This window comes from Branchiostoma floridae, chromosome 10, assembly GCF_000003815.2.
Source record: "Branchiostoma floridae strain S238N-H82 chromosome 10, Bfl_VNyyK, whole genome shotgun sequence".
In the NCBI taxonomy this organism is placed as follows: Eukaryota; Metazoa; Chordata; class Leptocardii; order Amphioxiformes; family Branchiostomatidae; genus Branchiostoma; species Branchiostoma floridae.
The window spans coordinates 17,698,613-17,716,475 of NC_049988.1; the positions used below are offsets into that span (position 1 = coordinate 17,698,613).

Below are 17,863 nucleotides of genomic sequence, written 5' to 3' on the forward strand. Positions count from 1 at the left end.
GGCTATGTGAAGAAAAACAAACACATAGCGTTATACATCTGAATGCTGTGTCAGATTTTGGACGGTAAGAACCCCTCTTCACATTGTAAGACCAGAGGAAAGAACAGATCGAACCGAGGATAAAATATTGAGACAAACTTAACTGTATTTAACTAATATATCTTTAGATCCGCAAAATCACAAATTGCATAGATACATGAGAGATTACTTTGCAATCAGAAAAGATATTGATACGTGTAGCGCCACATGGTTGAATAGAGGTTTTGGGTATGTTCTAGTTTATAGTTGACCATACGAAAGTCACTGTACTTTTTGTCGTGTCGATAAAGCTTGTATAGAGCTTGTATATATCTTGCTTGTATAAAGTCGAGTGTGTATACCTTCGCACGAGTGCCCGTCCTCTGTCAACACGTAGGCGACCCCGCACTGGCAGTAGTAGCTTCCCTTGGTGTTGACGCACAACCGCTCACAGCCGCCATTCCCGGTCATACACTCGTTTAGATCTGTAATTTGCACATAAGTCATTCAATACAAATAGTTTCGAACTCAGTACATTTTCCACTGTGCCTGACGTTGCATTTAGTAGAAAAGAGGTGTAAGAATTGAGTGATGATGATGATGTAAGAACTGAGTACAGGAGCTAAATTATGGCAACGTTTTGGAATAAAGATATGGTGTCCACAATCAGACCGCCTTTACAGTGTCGACAATTACGGACGATACAAAATGAACCAACTATATAGTAATGTACTGGACATTATCATCAATGTTTATTGTTCTTTTGAACTTGATTTACATGTTGTTGCAACTTTTTTATGTAGCTTCTGTGTGATATGATTGATGATTTATTGTTTTCAGTACAAGGCCCAGATATGAATAAATAAGGGAGAATTGAATGGTACACCCAGTTCAATAGGTGAATAAATGAATAAATGAAGCAAACCATGGTCTTACCTTCGCAGGTTCTCCCGTTGTCGGTGGTGTAGCAACCGGTCTGGCAGGAGCAGTTGTAGGATCCAGGGGTGTTGGTACAGATCCCGTGAAGCGGGTCGCAGTCGTTGGTGTTCAAGCTGCGACATTCATCGATGTCTATAGGAAAAAGACATGCACATCATTAAAAATGAGACGTAGCCATTTAGAATCCGTGTCTTGAGATTATTCAAGCAACGTTTATACCCGGACTTTCAAATTCTTTCAAAACTCAAACTGCCAACAATTACATTGCATCAACGATCACGGAATTAAGAAAATGATCAAAGGAAATAATTCTGTACAGCTGACTTGCGTCATTTCGGAAAGAGTATAAAGACAAAAAATGGTACATTGTGCTCTCTCTCCTTAGCACTCAGCATTTAGGAAAGAGTATGTTAGTTAAACACACTAACAACGGTAACACTTCTTACCAGTGCAGGTATGTGAGTCCCCTTCCTTGGCGAAGCCGTCGTGACACACGCAGGAGTAGCTGCCGGGGGTGTTCACACAGTCAGCGTTCACACACCGGTGGGCGCGGGGGTCCGATACATCAAGCATACACTCGTTCAAATCTGCCAAAAGAAACAATGGCTTAAAACTAATGTTTCTACGAGAACATAAAGTAAAAATACCCTGTGTAATCAGTGCATAAATCTAACAAACAAGCCCCCTTACATTGTCTTCGTTTGTCGATCGCATAATTAGATTGATTTACATGTTGTAGATATTCCAACCCCACCTTTAACCGACTGCTCATACCTTAAGATAAAGGAACCAGTTTTGTAATCTACAGCTAATTGATTGACCGCACGATTGATTAATCGATCAATTGATAAAATGATTGATTGATTGCTTGCCGTACCTGCACATGATTCGCCGTTGCCCACCATGTCGAAGGGGCAGGCCCCGCAGGTGTAGCCAGGCTGTCCCGGGGCGAGTGGCGCGGGTTGGTCCGTGCACTCCACTCCTGTAATGCGATTAGACAAGGTTAATTTTTAAAAGCAAGACGCATGGAAAGCAGCTAACCAATGTATGAAACTGACGTAGCCACATATAGTCGAGTTACGTGGTGTCATAGCCCGATTTCCTTATCAAAGTAAACGTAGTTTATCAAGAAACTCAAATAGCAGATCGCAGTACTACTATAGGCCTGTTCTGGGTTCGAACTGCGTATGCGAAGCGAGATGCATCATATTGTGTGCAATATGCCTGGACACGTCTGGACATGTGTTATAGGCATACAAGCGTATACACATAAACTCATAATGCAAATCGCTGCAAATTTTTAATGTCCACCTTGAACCATTAACAAGTTTTTTTTCCCTCTAGCTCGAGGTCGACGGCTCTGAAATTATAGTAATGTATTTTTCCAACTGCAATACCTTGAAAGCAAGGGTTCCCTTCGCAGGCGTCTACGTCTGTTTGGCAGGTTGCTCCTGAGAATCCCGTCGGACAGACACAAACAGCGAGCGCGAAGCCCTCCACTCTGTCCGTGACGCCGTCGAAATCGCAGGTGCCGCCATTTTGACATGCGCAGACGGTGACGTCCGGGACACTGATGCTCGAGGCCCCCATGTCGTCGGTTACGGTGAACTCGATGGCGACAAACGCCGCGCTTATTGGTGTCCAGCTGAAGTCGGCGCTGTAGTTTCCGGTTTTAATCATCTTCCCGACCCCAGAAACGGCAATGTCGACATACCTGCAAAGATGTCCTCACGCGTTACAACCTTGATTTGATTTATTCGGCTGTATAAAAAGACATGCCACCAATACTATCCAACTATCATAAATGACTTGTCTTGGTAACTGTACTATATTCAAAATCATTACAATGCACATTAAATGCGTTTACAGATACATGAAGTTTACATTTAAGGTTACTGCTTATAGGACAAATATGATCTAATCTATATTAGAATATAGCCCATTGTAACAATCGGTTTACACATCGTTTCCACAAATGGCAAGCACTAATAAGAGTTTACTCGACGTAAAATATAAGCGTCTGACCTATTCAGGGTCATAACAGAGATCGTTGCAATTCTGTTCCGTTACTATCATTATCATTATCATTACCATATTACAATTATTGATAAAGATATGAATTGAGTACTTACGGACAGGCGTCCATGCCGCGTACGGAGGTGGTGTATGTTTTATTGACGAAGGCGCGGATCTCCGTTGGTGCGAACACCTCCGGCGCGCTGTTCCTCAGGATTTCGTTAGACGTCCGGTACTCCGTCTCCGACTGCGTGGTGCCGAGTCCGATGTCAACCTGACTCGTCAGGGCAATGTCATAGATACACTCCCTGGTATAACAACAGAATTAGGTTTAGAAACAGATTTTTAAGCCTAAATGGTGGAGAAACATGTCGGCAACCCAGAAAATTTCTGCATACGACCACACTGATTATTTCCTTAACCTGAAAATTTAAGTGTGACGTAAATATGCCGTCTGACTGTTGAAATATCAAAATGAGTCTAAATATTTTCACAAAACGTTCACAGAAATTTAGGGAAGCTACTTTTGCAATGATAATATATGTTCATGTTCATCACAATATGTTTAGCTATGTTTGATATACATATGACACAAAATGTAGTTACTGTAGCTTAAAACCTAAGTAACCACACATAAATCAAAAGGCACACCAATGTTCACGATATGTTGTATAGTTGAGCGCATCTGGCCGCAATATCACAGCAATTCAGATTAAAAAAGTCTACAAGATAGTCTTTTGAATAAAGATGTCAAAGATTACCTGTTTTCTGCCCCACAGGTGGATATTGCCATCTTCCTCGTCTCTTCGTTGGGAAAGAGATCGACATCGTCGAAAAACTTCGGCACAAAGTCGTCATCACCGTAGTTTTCCGGCGAGTTGTCGGACGGGTCCTCCGGGTAGTTGTGGAAAAGGGTGACGTTGTTGACGTCGGTGTGGTCGCAGAGGCAGACGCTTCGAAGCGACCCTATATGGAACAATTGTGTTTTTTTAAAGATTAGACATAAAATCTTATAAAAACTAGACTAATTTCCTCACCTTCCAGTATAGAAATAACAAAATACGAAATTCAATTCAAAGTAAAAAAAAAATATTCATGAATAGTTTAATCAGGTTGGTACGTCACTGAATAAGTCACCGAAACATGAAGCAACGGTTGTGTAAAAAGAGTCTTTTTATAAAAACGGTTTGAGATACTTACACATCTTGCCAAAGTTGTAATACAGTTCCTTTTCCGTCGGATTATCAGGTTTTGCCGCATGGACGTAGGATCCATTCGGCAGGATAAAATCGTCATCCGGGTCCCCGTTGAGGTTACCCAGCAGGCCTTGCAGATTGCCGCGCATGTCCGCGCCAAGGCCGAGGACAAAGGTCAGCAGACCGGCCTGCGCCTTGATGGAGGCCGAAATGCCTGACGGGTAACTGATCACCACGCCGCAGATGGAACTTTTACCGGCATCTGTAAAAATTCGAATGTCATGGAGATGAACACGCGATGAATCATGAGATGAACCTTGTCTTGACCTCGTCTTCTGTGGAACCATGTTAGAATTCTCCTCACCTTGTTTGCATATCAATTCAGAGTTATACACCCGATGAACTTTCTGACTCAGGTTTAATCACTGGCCAAAATTAGCATTAAGTGGTAACTTGCGAATAAGACGTTACCTAAAAAGAGTCTATTTACGGTATTACGGCACTGCATGGTCGAATGTTAATTGTGATAAATTATGTCATTCAAAACACGTTCAAGTTTACCATAGATAACGGTGATCAGTCCGTCGTTGAACTTGGTCCGACTGCCGTCGGCGATCGCAGCCAGTGGGATGTTCTCGTCATCGATGGTGACCTCGACGCCGGTGCCGTTACTGTCCAGATAGACTTGCACCTTGTTGTTGGGCTGCTGTACCGCAATGGCACTGTAATGTTGCAAAACGGCAGAAATTGTGATAGGTATGCGTAGTTATTTCCCTCGCAAAACATTTATGAGCTATATGCTAGTGGGGTTGTGTTCATATCATATTCGGTAAAATGAAATACTTTCAATTTATGGTAAAAAAGCAACTGAAGCTGTTTATTTCGTGAGTTACTTACTACCCCTTAATAGAATAAAAACGTAATAAAGGACTTTATAGAATAAAAACGTAATAAATGACATAGATGGTCTACACATAAGAAGAACCTTTCATATTTTTTATGATTAGAAATTCTACAGAGCAACTTCGGTTCATAGAGCGTCTGCTTTAGTTAGATGTTTAAAAACTGTCATTGCTGATTGATATCTGTCAAATGTCTGGTACAACAAAGAAAAGATGACTCACGTGAAGACCGTGGCCCTGATTCTAATCCCGTCCATGACGGGTCTGTCTGTGCGCCCCTGCATCACGAAGGCGTGCGGCGCGGCGGAGGTGCTCCGCAGCATCACGTACTCGCCGTGGCCGTTAAAGGTGTACGTTCGGCCGTCAAGTGTTCTGATGTGGGGCTCACCGTAGGCCGTCGCTGTTCCGGGGAAACAGAAAGCTTAGTAGTCCGTTTGAAATCACTCAATTACAGGTGAAAAACAACCCCATGCGTTTTGGTCTTGAATGAATATTGTACGGTGCAAAACGCTGGCTGACAAGAGCCCCCTATCGAATTTATCTGAAAGCCCAAGGTCTCCACAGTCAGATAAGGGTTTGTAGAAGACAGAGAGAAAGAGAGAAAGACAGAGAGAGAGAGAGAGAGAACAGAGAGAGACAGAGAGAGAGACAGAAAGAGAGAGAGAGAGACAAACAGACAGACAGACAGACAGTGAGACACAGAGAGAGACAGACACAGTGGAAGAAAGAGAGGGGGAGAGACAGAGATAGATGGATAGAGAAATTGTAGTATACTGTATATATACGCCTAGCTTGCTATTCTGTAGGGAATTCCGTAATGATCATTTTATGTACCAAGGAAGCTTGCTGTGTAGTTTCGGAAGGAAGCAGGTGGTCGCTTCTCTGCGTACAGCTCGCAACATTTGTCTGACCGGGAGCGATGGCAACACCACATCCGGGGTAGGTAGTCCCGTCGGTAGTATGGGCTGGTCTGGTTGGTGGACTAGAAGCAAACAAACAAAAAAGAATAACGTTACACATGCAACAAATTACTTTTTGATTGCTAAAAAGTGCTATTATGTATTTTTACAAGATGAACTGCCCTGGCTTTGTTTTGAGATTTTGTTTCGATTATAACTTTTGGAGATGGAAGATGATATCATCCATACAATCAAATACCAAATACAGACAAAACGTCCGGCGTGGTCGTACCTTTTCGTATCTGTGCACAAAGCCGGTGCCCTTGTCCCACATGTGCAGGCTGATGATCAGCCCCTGGTTCTCCTTCTTGTAGCAACAGTCCAGGTTGCCGCCGGAGGACAGGGCGAAGCGCCGCTGGAAGCAGACGTGTCCGTTGTCCGAGCTATTGACCTCCCACAGCCCGATCTCCTCTCGGGCCTGGGACAGGTAACCGGGACAGGTGTGCATCACCTCGCTTGCCCAGGAAGTAGGGTCTGGCTCTTCCTGCAATAGAAATGTAAGGCCAACTCATTATAATACAAGGACTAGGGAGACTTATATTTGCAGATACGAGAGAGGGGGTTGTGCCAAGAAGGCAACAAAACTAGAAACAAATTTGTAGCCGACATTACCAGCTTCAAAGTGAAACCAAGATATCGCAGTTCGGCGTGGAAATCAGTCACAACAATATTCCCACTCGAATCAGTCATAAATTCGATACATTTTCATTTATCAGGAATTCAGATTCGCATCAGATATATTCAACCAAAACCGGCGCGCGGAATATGGGGCTACTTTCTACATACGAGGGAGTTTTGAACAAAAATGGCGGAGTCCAGAGGCGAGGGTGACAATCGCTATCATTCTGTCAAGATTCTCACTGCCTCCAGCGTAATAGTGGCCACTAGGACGTCCCAACGGCCAGGTAAGTTATTCAGTTTGTGTTTCGTTAGTGTTAGTGCAGAGTTTGCGACATGAATAGCGACCGTCGACTCGCTAGGCCAAAGAAAAACATGTTGTAGTCCACTAGCGATAATCCCAGTACTTATACCCAAACTAGAATGCTATAATGGACAAATGTGTTTCACTCACGTTGTGCCAGTCGCGGCAGGCTTTGACCGGATTGACGAACTCAGGACCGTTGTTCTCCAGTCTGTACGCGATCCGGCCTGTCATGTTGGTTGTCATGGAAACCTTCTGGTCGATGCGGTATACGTTTTCCTCAGAAGACACCCAAGCCCATTGAGCTGTTAACGTGCAGAAAACGGTTTTAAATACGTTCAAAATCTTTTTGTTTTGATAACATCTTGCGGGAATGTATAGTTCTATGTTCCACCAAATCTTACTTTGAGGTAGATTTATGACTTTTCAATGCATTAACAAAGGAAGAATGCCTCGTTTGTAACTCTTTTTCTTATCAAAGTTTCAATAGTATTGTGTTGTTACTGATGAGAAAACAAATAAGTCACGGCGCTTTCTTACCGGAGTTGTGGTCTTCCTCGGATGTGTAGCTGTTTCTAACGGCGTAACCAACTCTCGCAGGATAACCGTCAAACTGGATGACGTCAGGCAAGTAGTTGGGTACCCAGGTCATGCCGCCATCTTTGTACGCGTACCAGACGAAGGTGTTCACACTGTCTGTCGTCAGAACCGCTTGGAAGGTGTTGGTCTAAGATAAGGCACAGACAAAATACAATTAGTACTCATTGTGTAGACGGAGACCACACGTAAACATAAAAATGGCAGAAACTGGACATTTTGGCGACTTCGTATGCTATCATACTACCATGTCGCTTCCAGGACCTGCAGTATGGGCCTGCGCAGTACATATATGTCTTCATGTCTCTTAAACACCAGAGTTACCAACCTAGGATTGATGTGTTCAAAAATTCGTACTTCGTAGAGTGGAATTTGTTATCACCAAGCATCGCAGGGGCTAGTTTGCTGGCTAGTTTTAAAGAACGCTTGCAGATAGACGTGCAAACGTTAGGTGTGACGGGTGGTTTCAGTGTAACATGACTAGCTGCTACCGCGCCTCGTGCCTGTGAGGCTGGTGTGTTACACAAAATAGCGCACTGTGTGAAAGGGTGTGATTTCCGGACAAAGTCGGAGTTGACATATTTTTGGACATGCTAAATATTCGGACTGTGTCCGGGCACGATGTTCAATATTTCCCATATCTGGAAATATCATGAGTCAGGAATTGTCTTGTTATGTATCCGGACAAATAAGACTTTCCTGTTTTTCAAGATACGCGCCATTGACGTTTCTTGCCTCCGAATACGTGATATGTTCTACATTCTTTACATATCCAAGGTCCATATATTTCGATAAGGAATACCCGGACAAATTAGGAGTTTGCACGAAGCATGATGTGCATTTTTTCTGGGCCATTGTCAGATGACATTTTCATATTCATTATGTCTCAGAATATCATGAGTCATTAAATGTTTTGGCACATGCCCGGACGGATAGAATTTCCCGTTCTTCCGAATACGTGTAAGCGACGTTTCATGTTTTCGAACTCATACTATTTTCTTTTCCTTCCATTTACGAGACATATCCGCGACAGATATTCCATGGATTTTAGGACAGATTTGGAGTTAGCATATTCTGACCGTTACTGATAAAGGTATTGTATACGTGAACTGTGAATCGGTGATTGTTTTATTGCGCATCTGAACAAATAAGACTGCAATTTTTTGCCGAAATTTTCGCTCCTTCCAAATTCATATTCCGTTCCATTTACGACAGATGTCCAAAACAGAAACATTCCAGAGATCAGTTTTCGGACCACTTAATGGTTAACAAATTACTTTTCTTGTCATACATGAATCTGAGATTGCTTTGTTGGGTATCCTAAAAAGGTTTTCTATCTTGTCAAATACACGTCATTAACGTTTTTGTTTCTGTATATGTGTTTTTATTTTACAACGAGTATGCCCGATGTCAATGTATGTTTACTCTTTAATTTTCTGGTAAATGAAGCTTAAGCTACCATATACATGTGCAAATATACTAACATCGACATTCACAATCAAATGACACAGAAAACAATTTTTGCGATGGTAACAATTATGAGTCAAGTATTATTGTTTCTTTGCATATCCGGACAATATGAAGAACAACATTCACTCAAAACACTCCACCCCAGCGGTGCAGTTTGGGATAGGTCCATATCCGGATAACATCTTGAACAAAGTTCAGTCAAAACACTCCACCCCAGCGGTGCAGTTTGGGATAGGTCCATATCCGGATAATATCTTGAACAAAGTTCAGTCAAAACACTCCACCCCAGCGGTGCAGTTTGGGATAGGTCCATATCCGGACAATATCTTGAACAAAGTTCAGTCAAAACACTCCACACCAGCGGTGCAGTTTGGGATAGGTCCATATCCGGACAATATCTTGAACAAAGTTCAGTCAAAACACTCCACCCCAGCGGTGCAGTTTGGGATAGGTCCATATCCGGACAATATCTTGAACAAAGTTCAGTCAAAACACTCCACCCCAGCGGTGCAGTTTGGGATAGGTCCATATCCGGACAATATCTTGAACAAAGTTCAGTCAAAACACTCCACCCCAGCGGTGCAGTTTGGGATAGGTCCATATCCGGACAATATCTTGAACAAAGTTCAGTCAAAACACTCCACCCCAGCGGTGCAGTTGGGGACATGTCCATATCCGGACAATATCTTGAACAAAGTTCAGTCAAAACACTCCACACCAGCAGTGCAGTTTGGTATAGGTCCATATCCGGACAATATCTTGAACAAAATTCGGTCAAAACACTCCACACCAGCGGTTCAGTTTGGGATAGATACATTTCCGGACAATATCATGACAAAAAGTCACTCATGATATTGAATACCAGCGTTACTATGTGGGAATGGTCCATATCCGGACAATATCATGAGGCACTCGTAAAGCGGTTATGCAAGCTGTGCAAAGTGCCGAGCAGACCAGTGCGTTGGCATGTCAACGATGCGCCAGGCACTGGGGAAGTCGCTGAAGATAACAGCCTACACCGCGCCACAGCGTTTGCTGCTGTGTACAACTTTGAAACTGGTAAGTACGTGATGCATTTATTCACAAAAATAATGCACAATGCCATGTGTTTCTGTGAAACAGGCATGATGGATGACACTAACTTGCTTGGAACCATCTGGAGGAGTCCTTAGGTAACAAGACCATGTTAGGAAGTCACATGACTTGACTAGACCAATAGTAGACCGGCTGGTGACAGCAGTTAGGTTTGAAACTAGATTTGAACACCAGTTGTCGCCGCCGCTAGCCGCTACCGGACCAAGAACTTGAAGAAGTGAGTAGTGTAGCTCTCTAGTACATAGATTGTATATACATAGCAGTTACCGTTCTTAGTTCCGTATATGTCTGTCAGCAATGTCTGTTATCCCTTCCTAGTGTTTTGTGTATTTAATAATTAGTAGTGTGATCTTTTTGTAAAGATTGTTGTATGATAGATCACTTCTCTTTCAGTTGGAACCCCCGCGTGTCATCCCCGGCTTGTTTACAAATTGCCCGTTCCATAGTTAGTTAAATTCTCATATTATTTTGTGCTGTAAGTGCCGTAACGGTTGCTTCTAAACTTTTCTGTCCTATTGTTTTGGCTGGCTAAATCTTTATAGAAGCAAAGGAGGAACTGTAATCTCCTTACTACTGGGACCAATGAATGTGATTGTGTGCATATTCAAATTCCATTCGTTCTTTGGGGTCCTTATCTGTGCCATCTGTGTGGCCCTCGCCCTTTGATGATAGCCGACTCCAGATTCCTGCCTTTGTCCCCCGTCTTGTCCTGCTGTGATTGTTATGGCCGTGTTGTTTGAATAATTTTACATGTACCGTTCATGGGTTCGGGGCAGTTACAAGCCGTTCTTTTCCATTCCAGCCGCTGAGCCCCTGTTTCCCAATCGCCTGTCCTGCCATGCCGACGACCGAGGCCTACCTCCTCGTAACACTTACGACAGTCTGTGCCCGGTGCCGTTGCATCCTGCCAGAATTGTTTCTACACTGAAGACGGACAGTGCCGGAGCCGGCTGTCCTCGAGACGTGCCGTCGATATTGCGGGGTCTTGCCAGAGCATCTTCCGTCGCCAATGATCGTCCACTACCACAAAGACGCAGAAGAGGGCTCCCCGGACGATGATTCCACAGTCAACACGATACGGACTTATAGAGGACTTGAAAATGGACTGTCGTACTGATTTCGCAATTACATTTTTATCCTACGAATATTGATTGTATGGTATATAACGTTAGACTTGTGTCGGATACTGTACATTTGATATTGTACATTTAAACTGATCAGTTTTGTTATGATGTTATTGACTTGGGCTTGATATTATTGGATCTGACAGTGATTGTCTGAACTGTTTAACTTTGGCTTCGTTCGAGCTTCACTTTTTGTGAAGACCAATGAGGTTGTAGTGAGCTAAAACTTCCTTCGTATGACTAAGAGACAAATGCATATTGATTTGCCCCTTGACGTTAACATGATCTGTTCCTCCACATAATGTATTTGTTGTGATACTTGTGTCATCTGATTTATACAGGAAAATCTTTGAAAAGCTTTCACAAAATGTAGCCTTACCGAGTAAGCATTTTCGGGGTTAAAACGGACAGGAAACGTTAAATATTAGGTATTTAGCATGATCGTAAAGTTACTGGATATTCTGAAATAATGTGTTGTATTGTTCCTATGATGTTTCAGTATATCTTTAGTTTATGCAACCTTTCCGAGGCGTAATAGCCCCGAACGCGCTCAGAAAATATGAAATATTCGGAACGTGTTTTGTCTCCAAAGTGTCCGAGAACGTTCCATAATTTGGAATCCGGATGTGAGACATGATAATACGGTCCCATTCTGGAATACGGAAATGCTCAGCATATGCGACCTTTCCGGGACGTAAAAGTTCTGGACGTGATCAGGAAACATGAAATATTAGCCAATGTCTTTTGTCTCCAAAGAGTCCTAGAACGTTCCATTACTTTGAATCCGGATATGCGACATGATCATATGGTTCCATTCTTGACTCCTGAAATTATCCGGATTTATACGAAACTAGTATTCGGAACGTGATTTGTATCCAAAGAGTCCGGAAACGTTCCATAACTGGAAATCCGGATATGAGACGTAATTATTTGGTTCCGTTCCGGACTTCTGAAATTATCCGGATTTATACGAAATATTCGGAACTTGATTTGTATCCAAAGAGTCCGAAAACGTTCCATTACTGGAAATCCGGATATGAGACGTAATTATTTGGTCCCGTTCCGGACTCCTGAAATTATCCGGATATATACGAAATATTCGGAACGTGTTTTGTCTCAAAAGAGTCCGAAAACGTTCCATTACTGGAAATCCGGATATGAGGCAGGAATTAAATGGTCCCGTTCCGGACTCCTGAAATTATCCGAAAACGCAGGGGAGTCATGTCAGATTTCGTCCGGATATTGTCCGGATATATCCAGAAACGGTCCCGATCCGGATGTATACAAACATGGAAACGTCCGGAAATGACACCCTTTCGCACAGTGGCGGTTATATCGGCTCTATATATACAGATTCAGACAACGTAGAATGGTTTAGGTTAAAAAATATCTGTGTTTCTATATGTAGTGACATTCTATATGCACACACCTCTCCGTCCTCAGTCTCCCAATCTGGCACCATGTCCTCCCAGGTGGCCACCAGTGTGAACGTGGCTCTGTAGTCCGACGTTCCGGGAAAGTACCGAGTCACGTCCTGGCTGCTTCTCTGGAGGATGTCTCCGCTGGTGTTGGTGTAGGCTTGGTACCAGATCTAGCAGGAGAAAAAAGGTAAGCAAACAACGAATGAATGAATGAATGAATGAATGAATGAATGAATGAATGAATGAATGAATAGATGAATGAATAAATGAATGATTGAATATTCATTGAATACTAGTAAGGCGAAGCTCAATATAGTTTTGACGTTTTCACACCTGTTTGAAATTATGTTAACACAATGACAGTGATGTCACATGATGGCAGAAACAAATTAGATTGTGCTTAATTTATGATTTTCCTGTCTAAGTGACTAGGGCAGGATCTGGTCCATTTCTCCGCTCTCTGTTTCTATGTTGCACAGTCCAGGGCCCTAGACACAGCTAACTTATATACCAAACCCTGTGTTTTTCACAACCTGGTCATTTTATGTTACATGTTCTTAATGCACACTTTCCTAAATTTCATTAGTTTTTCTAAGTACACTACCATTATGATTTGGACAATACATGCTACTTGACAATACCTTAGGGGCCTGGTTGGTCTGTAGACCTCTGAATCTGTTGTTGGACCAGAAGGCAGCCAGGACCCCACAGACATTCGTTCTGTTGGACTCCAGCACGGTGTCCATAGACTCAGGGTGTCTGAAGGTCAGGTACTCGTTGATGTATTCCTGCTCCTCTGCCCTGGTAGATGTGATGACCAGCAGGCCATTTTCTGAAACCTGTTTTGGAAAAAATATCAATAATTGTTGAAGAAAAGTTCTTATCAACATGAATTCTATTTGGAGTTATGCAATGATTAAGCGTTGTCGTTTTGGCATTCGCATAAATGATATGTAGTGAGTTACACAATGGTAACTTTTGCTTTTTCATTGCACAATGATAAATTTTCTTCCAACACATGTAGAATATATACATGGATAAAATTTTCAACGACCACTTTCATCTTCTTATAGATCTGAATCAATTGCTGTCTCATATCTGCAATGACATGTAGAAAAAGCATAGGACACCTTACATACTGTTTCGAGTTGTGCAATGATTAGGTTTTGTTGTTCTGGAATTCCGTAAATCCGTAAAAACATGAAGATGAAGTATAGAACCACCTACATAGACAGAGTTGCAGATAATGCCTCCGAAGAGCGGGATGCCGTTCTCTATGCCGATCAGGGAGGACGAGGCCTCCTCCATGACAAGATGGTGGCCGCTCCTGCTCAGGGATTGCCGCCTCTGCGACGATGAAGCTGTCAGCCGGAGGTCGTTCTGATCCTCACCGAATGGGTAGAACCGGTCCTCTGTACAACATAACGTCATGAGATGTTAGTGTAAAGACTATGAAAACTATGACAAAGCAGTGGTATGATAAAACACTGTAGGACCAGTATCATTTATGCTGTGGTAACATTAGGTAAGTTTAGAGGAATATATGCCCTCTTTTCCGTCGCAATGTCTACTGGTTTAAGAGATTGTCTTCCTTTCTTTTGGTTTGACTTTTATACCATTTTGATGCTACATCCACGTAGCTAGCTGCGATAGGACATATGTCGAAGAGTTTACCAAGTATTGCAATATCAAATTATATTTGCTGTAAGATAACTTGTTCAGCTCACCTATACACTGTCCAGTGAATCCGGTCCCCTCCTCCACAGAAGACTTGAACCCATATTCACACACACAGGTAAAGCCCCCCGCGAGGTTCTGGCAATAGGCGTTGTCATCACAGTTGGTAGCATCGGATGTAGCACATTCATCTACATCTGTATTTTTCATTTAAGTTAAGATGATGGTTATTAGGTTCAAGAAAAGAAAAAACAATGTCAAGAAGTAAATAACATACAGGGGTTGAGATTAGAAGGAATTGCATGTGATACTAGTATGTTGCAATTTGAAGCGAGTTGAAGGTAGTGAGCAAAACGTCTTGGTTCAATAGAAGTCGCCGAAATACATCAAAATTGACACCAGTCAATAAGAAGCAAAATGTAAAGATAAGTTTGAATAAAAGGCCTTTGTGCCAGGTGCGTCGCCAACAACATACCTCTGCAGTACGTTCCGCTGCCGATGTAGCCGGAAGGACACTCGCACGTGTAGCCGCCTAACGTGTTGGTACAGATCGCGACAGGGTCGCAATCGTGACGGCCTGACTCGCACTCCTCTATGTCTGTGTTAATAAGAGTTTAGTTCTGTTAAACAATGTAAAGATAAAAGTAGCGAAAGTTGTACAAAGAGGACAGACAACTACTGAAATAAACACTAAAAAACAAAGCTTGTTGATAAATTAGTTCACCATGGCAATGTAGGAAAGTGCCGTTGGTGCTGCGGTGGATAGACCATCCAGGCTGGCAAGAACATAGATAGTCGTCTTCCAGTAGAGAGCAAATGCCACCGTGGGACACTTGGCCACATCGGTCTTCCTCGTCAGAACACCAGTTGATGTCTGAGAATTGTTAGGTTGATATTGTGAGTTATGTGATCTTCATTATTTTATTTCGGGGTAAACCTAGAAATCCCTTCCTGTACGAATATACCCTGATACTGAAACAGCAAGACCACTTTCTGCCCCTTATGTTACAAGGCACACTACTAGGGTCTGAATTAATGATATCATATAAGATACGAGCCACAATACCGCACATTCTCATGCAACAAAGAAGCTTTAATAAAAATGACCATTGCAGCTTCTGCAAGTTCATTGCAAATTAGTAATGATACTTACATCCTTCCACGCACTCCTTGTTTTGGCAGTTCTTGATTTCTGTGCCCTGGCCGATACAATAGCGGCCGCAGCTAGAAGGGGGAGGGTTGTTGCACTGTCGTGTTCGGGACTGGAAGCCTAGTCCGCAGTACGCCGAACAGTTTGACCACTCGCTCCAAGCTCCATACTGGCCATCTATTAGTTGAGGAAAGGAAAAAAGACAGTGTTTTGTGTGTGTGTGTGTGTGTGTGTTTCTAGTGGCTAATAGTAGCTAGATATACGAAAAGTGGCATCTTGAGACTAGAATACAGTCTCAAGTGGCATCAGGATCCGTTTGTAGTACATGTAAGTCCAATCTTCATGACAAGGCCTCGGAACCAGCGTTATGTTCATCACTATTTAGAGCCCATCGTGGCCATGGCAATGGCATTTACAAGTATTGCCAGGCGTGTTTACAGTTTTATCTATTTTTAATGTTCATTGGAGCTAACATGTTATAGAACCTACATACCGATGCAGGCCAGTGTTGTTGGTGTCGTCATTGAAGTCGGAGACGTCGTTGAACGTTTGTTATCAGTTGAAGTCTTTTCGGTTGTTTCCAATTTTGAAGGTGAAGTTGACGTCGGCATTGTTGTTGCTGGAGTAGTAATTGTTGTTGCAATGGTGGAAGTGCTTACATCTATAGTAGAGGTTATTTCAGTTGCAGGGACAGCAGTAGAGGTTTCTAGGAAAACTGTCGTTTCTTGTGGAGCATCCAGATTCGTTGTACTTCGATAAGTCGTTTTTGCTGATGTCACAGTGGTTTGGTGTGTGCTTGTTTCGTCTTCTAGTGTAGACTGTGTAGACTTTCCGAGCGTCGTAGAAGCAGATTTGTCAGTCGTTTTTGGAGGAAATGTCGTGGTGAAAAGTGTGGATGCTTCTGTTGTAGCTGCCGTGCTTTTCCGTACTGTTGACCGTTGTTTAGACGTTGAGAAAGATCTTCTGGATGTTGCTTCTGTCAAAGTAGAAGTGGGTAGTCCTTCGACAGTAGATTTCTTGTCAGTAGTTGATATAATCGATGATGTTTTGGAGGTCGTATAGTAAGGTCGTTGCGAGGTTGTCAGAGGTACACTAGTTGTAGATGTCAGACCTGCGACAGAAGACTGTGCGAGCGTCGTTGTCAAAGTAGACGTGGGTAGTCCTTTGACAGTAGATTTCTTGTCAGTAGTTGATATAACCGATGGTGTTTTGGAGGTCGTGTAGTAAGGTCGTTGCGAGGTTGTCAGAGGTACACTAGTTGTAGATGTCAGACCTGCGACAGAAGACTGCGCGGGTGTTGTTGTCTGTGTTGTTGTAGCAGGCGGCAAATCTGTTGTGAGAATGCTTTGTGGTGTGGTTTGACGGCTCGTTTCACTTGTAGACACAAGCGATGTCGCAATAGAACTCTGAAGGCTTGTAAAATGTTGAGTAGTAGTCGTCTCCTGCATCTCTGTTGAAATGTTGCTTGTGTCTATAAGAGTAGATTCCTGCTGACGACTCGATGCAACTGTTGATGGTGCATCGGTAACAGTGATGCTGAATGTTGACGATGGTGATGTCTGTTCTGTCGTCTGTTTGGTTGTTGTTTCTTGTGACGTACCAGACCGAGTAGTCGTCCTAGATAGCTGACCTGTGGTCGTAGAAATGCCAGGTGTGGACATCGTTGTCACTCCACCGACGTCGGTGGTGTATTTAGCAGATGACTTTGCTGCTGTTTCTGTTGTAGTCGACGTCACAAATCCTGCAGGCGTACTTTTTGTTGTTTCTGGCTGTGTAGATGACACAGTTGTTGTTTCTGGCTGTGTAGATGACACAGTTGTTGTTTCTAGCTGTGTAGATGACACAGTTGTTGTTTCTGGCAGTGTAGATGACACAGTTGTTGTTTCTGGCTGTCTAGATGACACAGTTGTTGTTTCTGGCTGTGTAGATGACACATTTGTTGTTTCTGGCAGTGTAGATGACACATTTGTTGTTTCTGGCTGTGTAGATGACACAGTTGTTGTTTCTGGCTGTGTAGATGACACAGTTGTTCTTTCTGGCTGTGTAGATGACACAGTGGTTGTTTCTGGCTGTGTGAACGACACAGTTGTTGTTTCTGGCTGTGTAGACGACACAGTTGTTGTTTCTGGCTGTGTAGATGACACATTTGTTGTTTCTGGCTGTGTAGATGACAACGTTGTTGTTTCTGACTGTGTAGATGACACAGCTGTTGTTTCTGGCTGTGTAAATGACACAGCTGTTGTTTCTGGCTGTGTTATGTTAGAAAAGGTGATTCTGGCTGTGTAGACGACACAGTTGTTGCATTCTGGCTGCGTAGATGACACAATTGTTGTTTCTGGCTGTGCAGACGACACAGCTGTTGTTTCTGGCTGTGTAG

The 17,863-nt window shown here is 43.0% G+C and overlaps 1 protein-coding gene across 1 annotated transcript in view; it reads right to left on the bottom strand.

The window, feature by feature from the left end:
* LOC118425001 overlaps window positions 1-17,863 on the bottom strand; it is a 42,078-nt gene that overhangs the window by 7,753 nt on the left and 16,462 nt on the right. Inside the window, exons 6-27 of the mRNA XM_035833816.1 lie at window positions 15,980-17,855; window positions 15,490-15,663; window positions 15,061-15,210; window positions 14,812-14,934; window positions 14,387-14,533; window positions 13,887-14,071; window positions 13,301-13,498; window positions 12,668-12,829; window positions 7,493-7,679; window positions 7,103-7,257; window positions 6,263-6,514; window positions 5,906-6,053; window positions 5,294-5,471; window positions 4,731-4,891; window positions 4,174-4,431; window positions 3,735-3,939; window positions 3,090-3,281; window positions 2,355-2,671; window positions 1,835-1,939; window positions 1,404-1,544; window positions 955-1,089; window positions 381-503 (exon numbers count right to left, since the gene is read on the bottom strand). Coding sequence (XP_035689709.1) covers window positions 381-503; window positions 955-1,089; window positions 1,404-1,544; window positions 1,835-1,939; window positions 2,355-2,671; window positions 3,090-3,281; window positions 3,735-3,939; window positions 4,174-4,431; window positions 4,731-4,891; window positions 5,294-5,471; window positions 5,906-6,053; window positions 6,263-6,514; window positions 7,103-7,257; window positions 7,493-7,679; window positions 12,668-12,829; window positions 13,301-13,498; window positions 13,887-14,071; window positions 14,387-14,533; window positions 14,812-14,934; window positions 15,061-15,210; window positions 15,490-15,663; window positions 15,980-17,855 — 5,572 coding nt within the window. The remainder of the gene's footprint in view (window positions 1-380; window positions 504-954; window positions 1,090-1,403; window positions 1,545-1,834; window positions 1,940-2,354; window positions 2,672-3,089; window positions 3,282-3,734; window positions 3,940-4,173; window positions 4,432-4,730; window positions 4,892-5,293; window positions 5,472-5,905; window positions 6,054-6,262; window positions 6,515-7,102; window positions 7,258-7,492; window positions 7,680-12,667; window positions 12,830-13,300; window positions 13,499-13,886; window positions 14,072-14,386; window positions 14,534-14,811; window positions 14,935-15,060; window positions 15,211-15,489; window positions 15,664-15,979; window positions 17,856-17,863) is intronic.